This window comes from Platichthys flesus, chromosome 2 (assembly GCF_949316205.1).
Source record: "Platichthys flesus chromosome 2, fPlaFle2.1, whole genome shotgun sequence".
Lineage (NCBI taxonomy): Eukaryota > Metazoa > Chordata > Actinopteri > Pleuronectiformes > Pleuronectidae > Platichthys > Platichthys flesus.
In genome coordinates this window covers 20,151,978-20,166,089 of record NC_084946.1, presented here as the reverse complement: position 1 = coordinate 20,166,089, position 14,112 = coordinate 20,151,978, and the positions used below count along the sequence as shown (strand labels likewise).

The 14,112-nt window shown below is 42.4% G+C and overlaps 1 protein-coding gene across 4 annotated transcripts in view; it reads right to left on the bottom strand.

Moving 5' to 3' along the window:
- Positions 1-14,112, bottom strand: part of itga7 (integrin, alpha 7) — a 34,991-nt gene that overhangs the window by 4,254 nt on the left and 16,625 nt on the right. For 2 of the 4 annotated variants that reach the window (XR_009924148.1, XM_062405080.1), the window contains exons 3-22: positions 13,908-13,987; positions 13,450-13,705; positions 12,131-12,262; positions 7,859-8,066; positions 7,439-7,635; positions 6,997-7,085; positions 6,736-6,863; positions 6,483-6,578; positions 5,610-5,671; positions 5,106-5,275; positions 4,704-4,853; positions 4,181-4,296; positions 3,606-3,792; positions 3,406-3,480; positions 2,706-2,785; positions 2,496-2,573; positions 1,729-1,831; positions 1,416-1,616; positions 597-716; positions 300-413 (exon numbers count right to left, since the gene is read on the bottom strand). Coding sequence is in view for 3 of the 4 variants with exons in the window: in XM_062405080.1 (XP_062261064.1) it covers positions 300-413; positions 597-716; positions 1,416-1,616; positions 1,729-1,831; positions 2,496-2,573; positions 2,706-2,785; positions 3,406-3,480; positions 3,606-3,792; positions 4,181-4,296; positions 4,704-4,853; positions 5,106-5,275; positions 5,610-5,671; positions 6,483-6,578; positions 6,736-6,863; positions 6,997-7,085; positions 7,439-7,635; positions 7,859-8,066; positions 12,131-12,262; positions 13,450-13,705; positions 13,908-13,987 (2,642 nt within the window). In the remaining variant the exon portion in view is untranslated. Of the gene's footprint in view, positions 1-299; positions 414-596; positions 717-1,415; positions 1,617-1,728; positions 1,832-2,495; positions 2,574-2,705; positions 2,786-3,405; positions 3,481-3,605; positions 3,793-4,180; positions 4,297-4,703; positions 4,854-5,105; positions 5,276-5,609; positions 5,672-6,482; positions 6,579-6,735; positions 6,864-6,996; positions 7,086-7,438; positions 7,636-7,858; positions 8,067-11,368; positions 11,477-12,130; positions 12,263-13,449; positions 13,706-13,907; positions 13,988-14,112 lie in introns of all 4 variants that reach the window. The other 2 variants (XM_062405090.1, XM_062405098.1) reach the window with 2 other exon arrangements.

The window sequence follows — 14,112 nt, the reverse complement described above, 5'->3', positions numbered from 1 at the left end:
TAAAGTTCAAATCCACATATTAATTGACATGGATTAAATCAAACTACAGTAGAAAACCATGTTGGGTGCAAAGTGTATTTCCTGTTACTCTCGGATCTGTCACTGAATATTAAAGTTGCAGCTGCAGGTCACCCAGTGGTCAGAGCTGACAGTTGTAATCACAGACTGCTGACTGCTTTAACCCTGTATTACTCATTCACTCCCATTACTTACTTAAATCAGTGTGAGCACCATTAGCTCAGACTGGGACTATAATGTGCCATAACACACTGATGTTGGCTGGGGTAACTCCTTTTTACCTCTATGAAACTGCTGTTCCACAGCCGGGCGTGGATCTTGAGGACAGCCTGACCAGAGAAGCTGTGGAGGGGACACTGGAACAGGACACAACGTGCCGATCCCAGGAGACAGTCCTGGAGGGAAGAAAGCAACAGCTAAGCACTCTGGGTAAATATTGTATTATATTTAAATTGTATCTATGTAGATGAATGAGAGATTGCAGGAATGTATTTGATTTAGTTCCTGTTCTGCAGACACTGTATTGTCAACCTGGGACCATAAAGTCTTAAATGATCTTCTTCTCTTTCCCCTCTTACCAGTTTGAGCGACTTGCGTCTCTCTGAAGCAGCCACAGCTGGGGTGGTTCGTCCCACGCTGCCCTTCGTCATCACTTGACCATCGTCCTCCGGGTGGGAGCGGCGCGCTCGCCCAGTCTGCTGATGCGTTCAAACAGGAGGAGATGGATCAGTCACTTGAGACGGTTCAGGAAGAAGAATTAAAGTGTGTGTGTGGACGTGACCCGTCCGTGAACTGTGCAAATTTGGATAAGGAGGATGATGTTGCTGCCACAGTATTGATAATCCCATGTTAGCTCACATGCTTCTGAGATGCTGGTGCTCTAGTTCGACCCCTAGTGTTAGTGGATATATCTATATATACTTTAAAACCACTAATTTTGTCAGTATCAATTACTGATCATTATTTGGTTTCGTAACTGATTGAATACCAAGTGTAGACAAAGCCAGAAAATAGTAAAAATGGCAGTTATTGTATTCTAAAACCCAAGTGAACTTTCACTTATGGCTGAGTTTGTACGACTAACAGTCATAAACATAAAAACATTGAGTTTACCATCTTATAAAACTAACAAATACTCACGTTTGACAATCTGATACCAGTGATATCTGGAAATTAACAAAATCATTTATTCTCTACAGGAAAGATTTGTTTCCTGTTGTCTGGAAAAACATTGAAACTGCCATTTACAGTTTGGGTCAATAGGCTCAATAACAACAGAGATCAATCCGACCGCGTCACTCAGAAACCTTTAGGGCAGAAAACCATTCATTGACTGCTTCTTCTTTGCCTGAAAAGTTGAATGCACATTATGAAATAATAAACTGTGCACTGCTAACCTGTGGAAGCTCTGCAGGTGAGGACCTCTGTAGCTTCAGAGGGTTCAGAGCTGCTGAGGGGACGCAGTGTGTGTCTGGGTGACCCTGAAACTTCAGGCTCGCGGGATACAGGAGCCACTTCCCATTGGCCAGCTCATAGGGCCACATGATGTTCAGGAAGGCCGAGCCCAGCGTCTGCAGGGCTTGTCCGGTATTTGCCACCTGAATAAAAATGGCAAAGACTGCAGTCATGCACTGACACACTACAGCACACATACAGATTGAAGGACTCACACATGAGCATCCTCTACACACACAAACACTCATTCCTCACCACAAACTCGATATCCACAGGGCTGCCGATGTCCTCCAGGCTGGTCATGGCACTCTCTCCCCTCACCATGCCACTGAAGAACAGCTGGTGAGGATGAGCGAGCCTACAGTGAAGCACAACATTAGATTAGATTAGATTAGATTTCTTTATTTATCCACACAATGGGGAAATTCACTTGTTACAGCAGTAATAGAAAAACAGAATTAAAGTAACAGTGTCGAAGCACTGTAAAAAAAAAAAAAAAAAAGTACACTTCTAAAACTACACATAATAGGAGTATGAAAACAAACAAACAACCTGCAAAAACAGACACTGTACAAAAAGCAGGTGCTGGGGATAAAGTGGAATGATGTTAAGTGTTATTGTAATGAAAATAGAAAAATATGAAACATCAGTGTGTCAAACAGCTGCAAACACACTCACACACACTTACATGCCTGTTGACTCGTTTAAACAGAATTTTATTGTGTAGGTTTCTAACAGTAACACAATAGTCAAGCTAAAGTTTGGAAAATGTTAAAACATTGTACAAGACAACTGGATTTTCAGTTCGATTGGTTTACACTTGGTTTAAAATATTTACTTCAATATAAAACATAGCCCAGCATCAATAAGAAGTGGAAAGAAATTAACGGAAAGCATGTGTGATACTGTTGGAATAAGATCATTATAACAACTTTAAAACTTAGGGAAAGCAATGGGAAGATGTTTATATTGAGAGAAGACTGCCAGAGAAGGTTATTAGCATTCCGTTATAAACAACTCACCCACTGACTGAAAGGGGGAGCTCTATCACAACTTTAGCAAAGGCAGTGGCTGGAACCAGGTCAGGCTGCTCGCTGATGCTGAGAACAGAATAATGAGCAAACACAAAGAGAGAGTGAGTGTTTATCAGAACAAGTCAAATATCTGCTGTGATGTGAAATATGTGGTGTGAAAAAAACACACAGCTCCGTCCTGTCGGGGGAATAACTTACGTTGTCAGTAGGAGATCTGCCGTCAGCTCAGTCGTCTCAATGGTGATGTTGGATGTGCTCAGGTTGATGGAGAATTTCAGCTGAGAGTCAAACACACACACACACACACACAGATTTATTAAAACCAATATCAAGTGAGAAGACAAAAAATACACAAAATCAACGAAAAAAGAATTTGATTTGAATTTCTAAATTGACGATAAGTGCAGAGCTGAAACTAACAGTTATAAACTAACATTCTTTACTGACTAATCTGCCAATTATCTTTTTGACAAATAGGGTTATCACTTAGCATCAACAAAAATTCTAAATTGCTTGTTTTATTTACACAAATACTCAATTACAATTAGATGTGACAGAAGAATTAAGTGACTCTTCACATTTATGCAACTAATTTTTGAGTTTTACACTTGAAAAAATCACAGTTGCCCAACAATATTCTGTTGATTGACCAATCAATGAGTTGACTGTTTGTTGCATGTCTGATTAATTAAATGAGTGAATTAATCGTTTCGTTCACTTTTAATTCAGTTTCTATACTCCAACAAGCATTACTTGCAATGAGAGCACTTGGAAAGAAAATTCATACATATACAATATCAACACATTTGAGTTATTTATTTATTAGTTCAATGACAAAATTCTATATTATTTTGTCCTGAAAGTTTGGACTGTGTTTTCACAGATTGTTTTTCCTCACCTTAGTATCTCGTTTCACAGGATTTCCCAGCTCACATTCCACTTGGGAGCCATTCTGGTTCGCTTGACATCTCATCTAAACAGAGCATTTTAGAGTTGTAGTGAGTACAAGAGCCAATATCGTCACTTGGTGTCACTGACATCACTGTCAAACCAATTTTTAAAAACTTGTTCCAGACGCTGCTGGGATTGAACGCGTACCTGAGGTGGGACCCTGGAGCCGGCGTACGACAGAGTGTTTGGCAGGGAGATGATCAGCTGAGCAGCGTGAGCGTCGTCTCCGTCCTCATCGGGGTGGAGGGGGTCAGACGGCATGTTGGTGACGGTGACCTCCAGCACCACCAGCCGCTGGTCAGACAGGGAGAACACCTGGACATCGTCCTCATCTCTACGGAGGGGAAAAGAAGAGAGGAAGAAAGGATGGAGATGAAAACACACGTGCACAGTCGTCCGGCAGCAAATCGATGTACTGTGACGGCTGAGTGCACATAATATCCAGCAAAAGTAAAAAAAAATATCTATCATTGTATATTAGCAGGTCATCCCACAATATTTTATTTAAAAGAAAAACCACTATATGAAAAACTTTGAAATCCCTTTCTTTCATATGACAATAGTCACGTTGAAAATTATATTCCCTCAACTTGTTTATTCACATTATTTCCTTTGCAGAGGCCTAATTGGTGCTGGGGTGTAGGTTACTAAGCAACTGCTTGCTGGGCAACAGGACACACTATTAAATCCACCAGTTCACACAGACTGAGGCAGATACTAACCTTGGCAGAGGGGTGAAGAGGTCGGAGGTCAGGGGTCGTGTTCCAAACTGGTAGCTCAGCTTCAGGTTGCTCTGGCAGATTTTGTCACTGCCACATCCCTCTCGCAGGAAGTTCACCTTCAGGGGGTAAACCAGACGGACGGGATGAATCAGAGTATTTTTGATACAGAATAATGTAGAAAGACTTGTTGTATTTCATTATACTGTTCTATGTCTGTATAATTCATTTAGTACATTTACTGCTTCAGAGACTTAGAGACTTTCCCTCCCATAAAAAATGACCCCACACATCAACCAAGAAGTTTATCAGTTTATTTTCCAACTGACAGTGAGTTTCTTCTGATGACTCAAACATCCTGTGATTTAACAAAAATCTCATATGTTGCATATGTACATGTATTTTTTGGCTGATTATGATTCTTTATCCATACCTAATGAGGAACACAATCATTATACAGATAGGGTTGAATGTGTGAAGCCAACTGAACAGCATGAATTACTTCTGCTTCCTGCTGGTTACTGACCTCAGAGTGCAGCGTGTTGGACGGGGACACACTCAGCACCGGCGCCAGCTTCTCCAGCTTCTTGGCACCCGAGTGTCTGCGTGGCGGCACAGGCTTGATTGTGTGGGTGATTGCCAACGAGATGGGCCGCAGTTTATCCTGGATACTCTCCTGTGAGGACAGAGAGGATGATTAGCGGTAAAGCAAAGTATCTGGTCGTGGAGGTAGGCTGGGGAAAACGTAGATTGAAAGAAAGGAAGTATTTAGGGCACCAAAACTGCACAAAGAGGCAGATTCTTACCTTGTCTACATTAACCTTCTATTTAACTATTATTTAGATGGATTTTTGAAACCAGAGCAAAATAAAATAAACCATACGCATGATGTATCTGAACAGGAAAATGACATTAACATGTTACTGACGTGGAGTTGGAAGACAGCAGTGGTGCACACGGGGTAACGCTGGAGATGCAGCTCCACCTCCTCCGTCTGCGTGTACTCGGGCTCGAGTGAACTGCGGCCCAGGAAATTAACACGGTGCGGGAGGCCCAGCTTCCTGCGCTCGGTGTCCGCCTCGAAGTGCACCACCAGGGCTTGATGGGAGTGAAGGGGAGGGTGAGGGAGGGAGAGAGAGAGAGAGAGAGAGAGAGAGAGAGAGAGAGAGAGCGAGAGAGAGGTTGAAATATCCTAAATGCCCGGACACGCACACAGAGAGAACTTCAGGAGCCCACCAGGGGCCGAGCATATATTAAACCCCTCGTCTCGGGGAATACAGTGTTACACAGCTGTGACTTAATCATAATAAAGTCTAACCTTACCACAGATAAGGTTACTACATCTCTGTAAATAGAAAGGGCTCCTGTCACTGGGCAGCGTGACACCAAGTCCCACGTGAGACAACGGACACAAACGGTGGTGACGACTTACTGATGTGTGGTGAGTAGTGCTCCGGGTGGGCTGTGAAGGTGAAGCAGGCCTTGACCTCCACGCTGAGAGAGTCACATGGGGGAGAGGGAACCAAATAAACCGTTAGAGGTTTACACAACAATCACAGCTAAAAAATGTATTGTTTCGAAAGGTTCCATACATATGAGATTTTAAACATTAATACAACAGCCAACAAATATTTGCTATATAAAGATAAAGACGAATAGTGGCGACCTTGGTAGTAGTCGCTCTGGGTGTTGTAATCTGAGCTTCTTTTTGTTGGTTGCCAGTCCGGGCACACGTTCATGTTAGTGCATGTACATAGTCCCCCCCCCCACCCCCATGTAAAACCGTTGGCTCTCCCCACGTTTTTGAATCGACATGGCTAAAGGTCCAATCAGCAGTGGTATAAACTTGGCACCCGGGTGGAACGGCTCTTTTTATTGTCTCCACAGTACACATCCATCATCCATTATCTGTACTGTTTATCCTTTGAGTGTCACATTCACACCTATCTAGAGCCTCCAATTAATCCAATCAGAATGTGTTGTGTGTTTGGACTGTGGGATGAAGCCAGAGTAACCACAGAAAACCCTCGCAGACACAGGGAGACCCTGTCAGATTCTACTGAACACAAGTTCAGTAGAAAAACTTTGTTCAGTTGTGCTTCTAGTTGTGTGTTTGGATACCACTCTCATTGGGCTTTGCAACACCTGAGGACTGTATAAGTAAAACACCTTGCTGGGAACACAAAGCTAGGGGAAGGTGTGGTTGACCATTTGTCCGAGAGGCTGGTACCAGTGCGACCCTAACCTCTGAAATCTGGGTTTGGTTTAGTTATACTGGATGTTTTATGACTTTATCAGTTCTTACCAGTGTCCTTGTCTGCCCTTGCAGCTGTACTGCTCCAGATCAATGTATTGCGGATCAATAGATATATCTCTTAATACATGAATGACTGGACGAGATCTAGGGACACATAAAAACACTTTTTAATTGGTAGCACAAATTACGACCAACTGATGCTATAACAGATAGCGATGGCAATGACTGTAATAACTAAACTGTGTTTCACGTTGAATGTACTGTTGTTGACAATCTCAATCAGATGTCATTCATTTCTCACCTGAAGAGAACCACTGAATCGTTAAGAGAGCCCACTGCCATGTCTGGATATTGATTATTGTCAATGTCCAGACCACCTGAGATGGAGTATCCAAAACGTCTCACGTCAAAGTCCCGACCGTCCAGCACCTGACGGGATGAGAAACATGTATCAATAGTCTGCATTGGTTTAGTGTCAAAATCACTGTTTCTTTCATGCAATCCTTTCATTTTCATCCCTCTTTTCATCTATCCATTCACTCACTCGTCTTGTGAAACTCACCTGAGCAGGTTTCGTCTCAATTCCAGAATCTGATCCTCTGTAGATGAAAACTTTGCCGTCACCATCATATGGCGCCCCGACAGCGATATCTGTTCACATACAGGATCAGAGTTTTTTTAGACACCACAATCTATTCAATTCTTTATATCTACAATAAATTCTTCCCTTTAACATTTCAACTTCGATATCGAATCAAATAGACGGCAATAGTATTTCAGTTAAATGTAAATAAAATAATAATAGTTAAAATAAAATGTAAAGTAAATATAATATACTTGTGAATTCCTACAAATTTTACAAAAAAAAACATAAATAATCTAGCAGTTTTGTAAATTAAGTAAATACACTTAAAAACCAAACAAAGTTCAACACTCCCCTGAATGACAAACACATTGAGGTCATTAAACACTCTTTTTCTTTTTTTGGATACAATTGTTCTCACCTCCATATCCATCCTGGTCCAGATCTCCGATGTTGCTGACCGTCAACCCGAACATGGAGTCATACGTCCCGTTGAGACGGATCGGCCGAGCGTGTTCGTCCCAGTGGCCGAAGGGATTCAGGTACACATAAACGGCTCCACCGATCTCGGCCTTACGGTCGAAAAAATTGGGAGCCCCGACAATGAGGTCTGTCCAGCTAAAGAAGAGAAACAGGATTAGTGAATACCTCTCAACATTCTTAATGTAAGGTTTGATAGGGTATAATAAGATTGTGTAGCCAAAATTGTCAATGTCAACATTTCTTAAGAGCACTTCAGCCCATATATTTTCCTGCGAGTTCAGGGAATCAACCCAACAACCTTCCCATAGCCACCCTACTTGCCAACAACTCTAAGAACTAGGCCTCTGCATTTCCTCACCCGTCCCTGTTCAGATCCGCCGTCGCTACCGAGTACCCAAACGAGGATGCCAGCTCCTCCCCCCAGAAAATGTGCTGTGGAACCAGCCGGTACACGTTATCCTTCCTCAGCAGCACCACCGCCCCTGTGTGATTGGCCCGGGGAGCGCCCGCCACAAAAGTCAGCTCTCCGAGACTCGTTATCCCGAAGGCTGAGTCCACAGAAAACCCTGTAAAAAGAAGGAGGAGAAGGAGAAGGAAAGGCAGAGTGGAGGAGGAGGAGGAAGGGTCATGGGTTAGTATTGAGCACGGGTCTCAGAGGCTAATCTCCTCTCAGTGTAGCGTGTGGTGCTCATCTTCTTACTAATGAAATGTGTGCCTTAAGTAACTATTGATTTTATGCCAAACTCATGAGGGGTATGAATGTCCTGTGTGCTGCGTTTGTGGGAGGAGAGCGAGCGGTTGTGCATCCACCAGCGAGAGCAGAAGGGCAGAGGGAGATGTATGATGTCTCCTGAGATTCATGATCCTGTTGTTCTGAATCAGCTGCCTCTGGTGAAGACAGTGTGTAAACACAGTGAGTGCATATTAATCAGATTTATGGCCTAAAGCATCTCCTCCTTTGTGCAAGTGTGCATTGTGGTAGTGTGCATATGTATGCTTGTGTGTGTGTGTGTGAAGGAATGCGAGGATGTGTTTGCATATAAATCAGGTAAAGCAAGGGATTGAACAAGTGGAAGGGGGAAGGGTGTGTGTGTGTGTGTATGTGTGTGTTGTATTTTCTGATCAAGCTGTGAAAAATGGCACATCATATCAAACATTTCACTTTAGCTGAAGCAGTCGCATGCATTTGCTTCGCTGGTCCATAAAAGAAAAACGTGCAGAGGGTGTGAAAAGGAGGATAATCTATCAGGACATTTGTTAGTGCTGAGTAAACATGCAGAGGGAGACAAAACACAGACAAACAGTGGGCAGCTCCAGGGTGGCAGGTGTGGAATGCAACAGTCTGCATCTCAATTCCTGTAAAAGCCCAATGGACAGAGAGAACGGGCTATTCATTCCACACAGGGCGGCTTTTAGCACACAGGCTTACGACAAGGTCGACACTGTAAAACTAAATGGCCGATGGAGGCTTTAGGGCCGCAGAGGGTTTTAAAAAGAGGGTGGGGCCCTGCATCCGCCTAGAAAGGGTGGGACCAGTGATAGTGATTTCAATCAACTGTGAGGATTCACTTCGTTTCACTGGCCTATAAGAAATCTGGGTCCAATGTTATTTTTGCAAGGATTTTGTTTCTTTTTAAATCCTATTGCAACTCTAAAGCAATACAAATCCAAGTAATCCATATTAATACCTCTGCAAAGGAGGTGATGTTGTCATTTGCATTTGTTTATTTTTTTAATTTTCAGCAGGATTACGCTAAAGCTACAGGAGAGATTACCTAGAAACTCAGTGGAAGGATGTGGTATTGATCTGGAAAGAACCTATTGAGTTTTCATTTCTCAAAGAATAACTAATGGATATTGAAGGCAAAGGCATATTTAAGGGACTGGAATTGAAAACCTGGAAACAGATACAATAAATGTAACAACCTCAAAAACTGGCTATTTAATCACTCCCCAGTTAAATTAACACCCTCTTAAACACAATTTTTTTTTTTTTATGATTTCTTTATGCCTTAACAGAGGTAAACATTGATGAATGCCTTTTATATCCAGCAATGCTCCTTGGATAAATAGACCAGTAAACCTATCTGTTGATAGATTTACTGTTTGTATACAAGCATACTCAATAAAAAGGAAAAACTGGAATCCTGTGCCATGTTAGATTTACCAACAGTTTAGGATAAGACTTCAGGAGTATAAACAACACTGTCTGTCATATTAGTAAACATGCAGGTGTGGCATATCATCTGGTTAGGATCAATGGAAGCATGTGAGTTATAAATGGAGGCTAGAAGGTCATGTGGGAATTAGTGTTGTCAAGGAGACAGCTCAATACGGTGAGTGGGAGGGTAAATAGGCGTGGAGGTATGTGAATGAAGAGATTTATTGCTGATCCAAACATTTAGTCAAAGTAGAGATAGTAACCACATGGCAACTGTAAACAATTAAAAAACAGCCTGAAGATGAGTCACTGCACATCGACAGATTATCTACAAAAAATTAAACAAATGGTAATCCACCACTATGGTCCAGATTGAGACCTCCTCCACACTACTGTGTCTTGACACAAAATACAATGCTCTCAAGCAAGCATGCCAGGCCCATAGGTGGCGATAAAGTTCACATCAACAATCTGTCAAATGCAACAGAAGAACATTTTGAGCATGCTCAGTGAGCTTATTCTCATTTGGAGGTGGCAACTTCCAAAACAATGGTATCTCATATTTTGCTGCTATCGTATATAAATTGGGTGGCTTGCGAATGCCGGTAATGTGGTAATGCTAAATAAAGCTGCGAACTGCTAGTTAGACCTAGCAATGCTAAGCAAATGGATAAAAACCAGTATATATCCGCCTGTGACATAATGTAATAATACTCCGACTTGCATGTATACAAGTTTTCTGAAAATCTGAAAGCATTTGTATAAAATCTGATTAGAGGCCCAAACACCTAGAAGAAAGTTCACTTGGCAAAATATATTCCAACTGTATTGTGGACAGGGCAACAACTGAAGGATAGGTTGTTGTGATATTTGATATAAGCATTCATGGTCCCCAGAGGATACCACTGCGTTTTGTGATCCCCTGACTTTCCTCCAGCAATGCTGCTAGATCATGTTCTCAGTTATCCAATGAGAATATCCTGTTCCGTATTTCCATGACGACGCATCATAATAACTTTGGTGATCCTTGAGTTTTTTCTTCTAGCATCATCATCTGGTGAAAATATAAAAAAAGTTCCAGTACTTTGGTAGCAACAAAACTAACCTCCGCTGTGTGTTAGCTTTTGTGTTTAATGCTATCAGAAAATGTTAGTATTTTAACATCTAAACTAAGTTAACACAGAAAACATTATACTCACTGAACATCAGCACGTTATCATTGTGAGCATGTTAGCACACTAATATTAGCTCGGAACACTAGACCCGGAGCCATGGTTGTTAGTTGAACCCTTTTTATGAGTAAAACGACGACAACCCACGAGAAAACCACCGCCACCTGGAAAGCTTCGAACCGACACACACATGCAGACTGACTTGACACGCGACAGACGACACACATCTACAGACAGAACAGACAAACACCTCCTGCTATGAAAGGAGACCACCATCTTTATCATTAGGCTGCTAGTTAAAGACAAAACAGAAAAAAATATCATCTACAAAAACAATAAATAAAAGGGTTTATAGTAGACCTTTGGTTTTGGAAGGTTGTCTCTTCATAACAGCGAAGGTGAAACTGTCCCATGTTGTACACACTAAATTTTATACACGTAGACACGAGGTAGACAGGATTAAGACGAAGAGGGTGGGACTACTTCCACTACAAGCCTAGTCCGGTCCAAACAACAACACGCCACGCCTACAAACCTAAGTAGCTATTATGAGCTACGTCCTCAAATGGCGTGGGCCGGCTGGAGGGCTCCAGAGTTTTGTACAGCAGTGCATCTTCAACAGGGCTAGCCATGAACAAGAGCCCTACGGCCCGAGACAGGAAGAGAAAGACAGAGAGACGTACAGAGTGCGGGAGGGGAGTGATGGGGTGGTGAGGAGAACAAAAAAGAGTGAAAAGAGAGAAAAAAAGGGGGAGAAGGGAGGTGCAGGTGAGACAGGCTGTGAATGATTGGTGTTTTGCCTTTGCGGTGCCGCAGCGTGTTTCTCTTTCCCCTTGGAAACCACTGGGTACCCAGTAGAGAGATGACGTTCATGGCTCAGACTGCAGCCCGACACTGGACACCACCCACATTACGTTTTGACATGTTTTCCCATGGTTCATTTCTAGAAGAGGGTGGAGGATGGCATGGGGGTGACATCATTGTTTTGTTTTTTTGAATTCATTTCAGGCCACAATAAGTCTGGACGTATTTGAGGAGTCCACCCACATTCATATGAGAACATGTTGGAGGAGTCTTACATAGGGCCTCATGACTCGCAGTAGAAATACTTAGTAGGGAATAAATCAAATCAAATTCTCTCTCTACCAGTCAAAAGCAGTTGCTACTGTTGCTGTAGCCACTGTGGTTATGTCCGTCCTGTTTGGGGTTAGAGTCTGAGCCCTGGTGTCGCCCCTCCTCCGGCCCTCGCTTTCTCTCCTGTGCACCGGCAGCAGTGAGCAGGGAGGGCAGATCCTACCCAGGTAACTGTGGTAAGGCAGAGGGTTGAGCTGAGCATTAAGTTCTTTCTGATCTGCCACCTCGTAGGGTCCATCATCATAGAAACCGAGGTCGAGCAGAGTCTGGTTTAGGAGCTGGACGCGCATCTCGCCTGGAATGGAAACAGGTGAGGACACAGGAAAGCAACAACAGAAGACAAAGAGCTACAGACCCTTGTGTTCTTTGCTTCAAAAATACACCCACATATGCATACTTACACAGTTTCATATTGTATATAGCAATAATCTTCTGTTGCAGACGATGACGATAAGACTGAAGAAGATAAATCTCAGTACTTTCTTTGATTAGCTGGATGCTGCTGCTCTGCATAGGTTCACCGTCCAATCACTAGATTGGCTATTGAATCAATTACTTTCCCCCTGAGTCCCGTCAGTAGTATATCTTTAATTAGATTGTTTACATGCTAAGATAATCAGCTCCTGGTTGTAGCTTTATATTTACCATATATACATGTCATTGTTTCAATATAACTCTTTTTTATATAAAAATAAGTATAATTGTCTCATTATTCAGTCATAAATCAGAGAAAACTCAGAACATGGTGATGTCAAATGAGAGTAATCAATGCAAAGTACGGAGATCATAAAATGTAAGTATTTCATATAGATACCGATCAAACATCTAACATCACATTCTATCTGCTGAATGTGGCTAATTACTGACAAACGTATAACAAACACATTGGCCATAACATTTAAGCCAAGAAATAATGGCAATTTGCTTAAAGGGATAGTTCACCCAAAATTTGAATTTAACTCATTATTTAGCACAAATTCTCGCCCTTATGGTCTTGCACAAGGGTGCATGCTTTTGAGGTGTGTGCATGTGAACATGAATGCGGCTCCAGAGGAGAATATCAGAGGACATTTAGGTTAAAACTATGGTGTTAATGAAGTCGTTTCGAGTCTAATTTGAATGTTGGGGCTTGCGGACACTTGGATGACACCACACGAGCAGTATGGAAGCATGTTACTTTTTTTTCTTTCTTTTGAAGAATAGGTCACCATTTACTTCAATTGTATTGGATTTGGTTGCAATGCTGTTTACCCCTGAAACTCAAAAATTGTTTTGTGGACTCAAACACTTCAGCCCACCCCTCCATTGGTATCGTCGTGAGTAGATAATGAGTGAATTCTCATTTTTGGGTGAACTATCCCTTTAAAATGCTTGTTGCTGCCACCTAGAGGTATTCAAATTCGAAACATTTTTCTATATTTTTAAATTTGCGAGGCTTTGTTTCTATGATCCTCCCTGCAGAAGGCCAATGAGAATCCGTACCTTTCCAGTTGTATGTTCCCGGAGCACCAAACAGAATGAAGCTGTTGTCTGGGGTGAAGCTGACTGACAGGCCCTGCTGACAGAAACCAAACTGCTCGTGTCCCTGCGGTCGCCCCTCGCAGAACTTCCACTCCCCTCCGTCCAGGTCGTCTCGCTCCGTCAGGTCCTCACTCAGGACGTAGCAGCGTCCAATGGGGTCACGAGTCTCCGAGGGTTGATTTACACGTTGCCTGAGCTCGTACAGGTGAGCGCAGGTCTGATAAGAGACAAAAGTTAACAGCACAATATATTTATTTTTACAATTTTAAGGGAGAGATGACAAAATAAGTTATAAAGGTTAATTTAACGGGATCCAAGGGAATGTGTGTCCATGACTGAACGCATCTGAACTACAAGGTGGATAACCTCCTCTATGATTTCGTCCACTAATGAATTTACATGATGTGGTCTTTACTCACCACCACCTTCCCTCCAATCCCCTGACTTTTCACAGTCACTCCAAGCCACTGGTTGTCTTTGCTCTCTCGGTCCAGACTCACTGAGGGAAAACACAGAAGGAAACAGCAGACATGGTCCGTAATTGTAAACCAATTAGAAACTGAGCCAACGCAAGCAAAACTCACAACGCAAAAGAGGAAATGCAGAGGAAATATATTTTCTAGT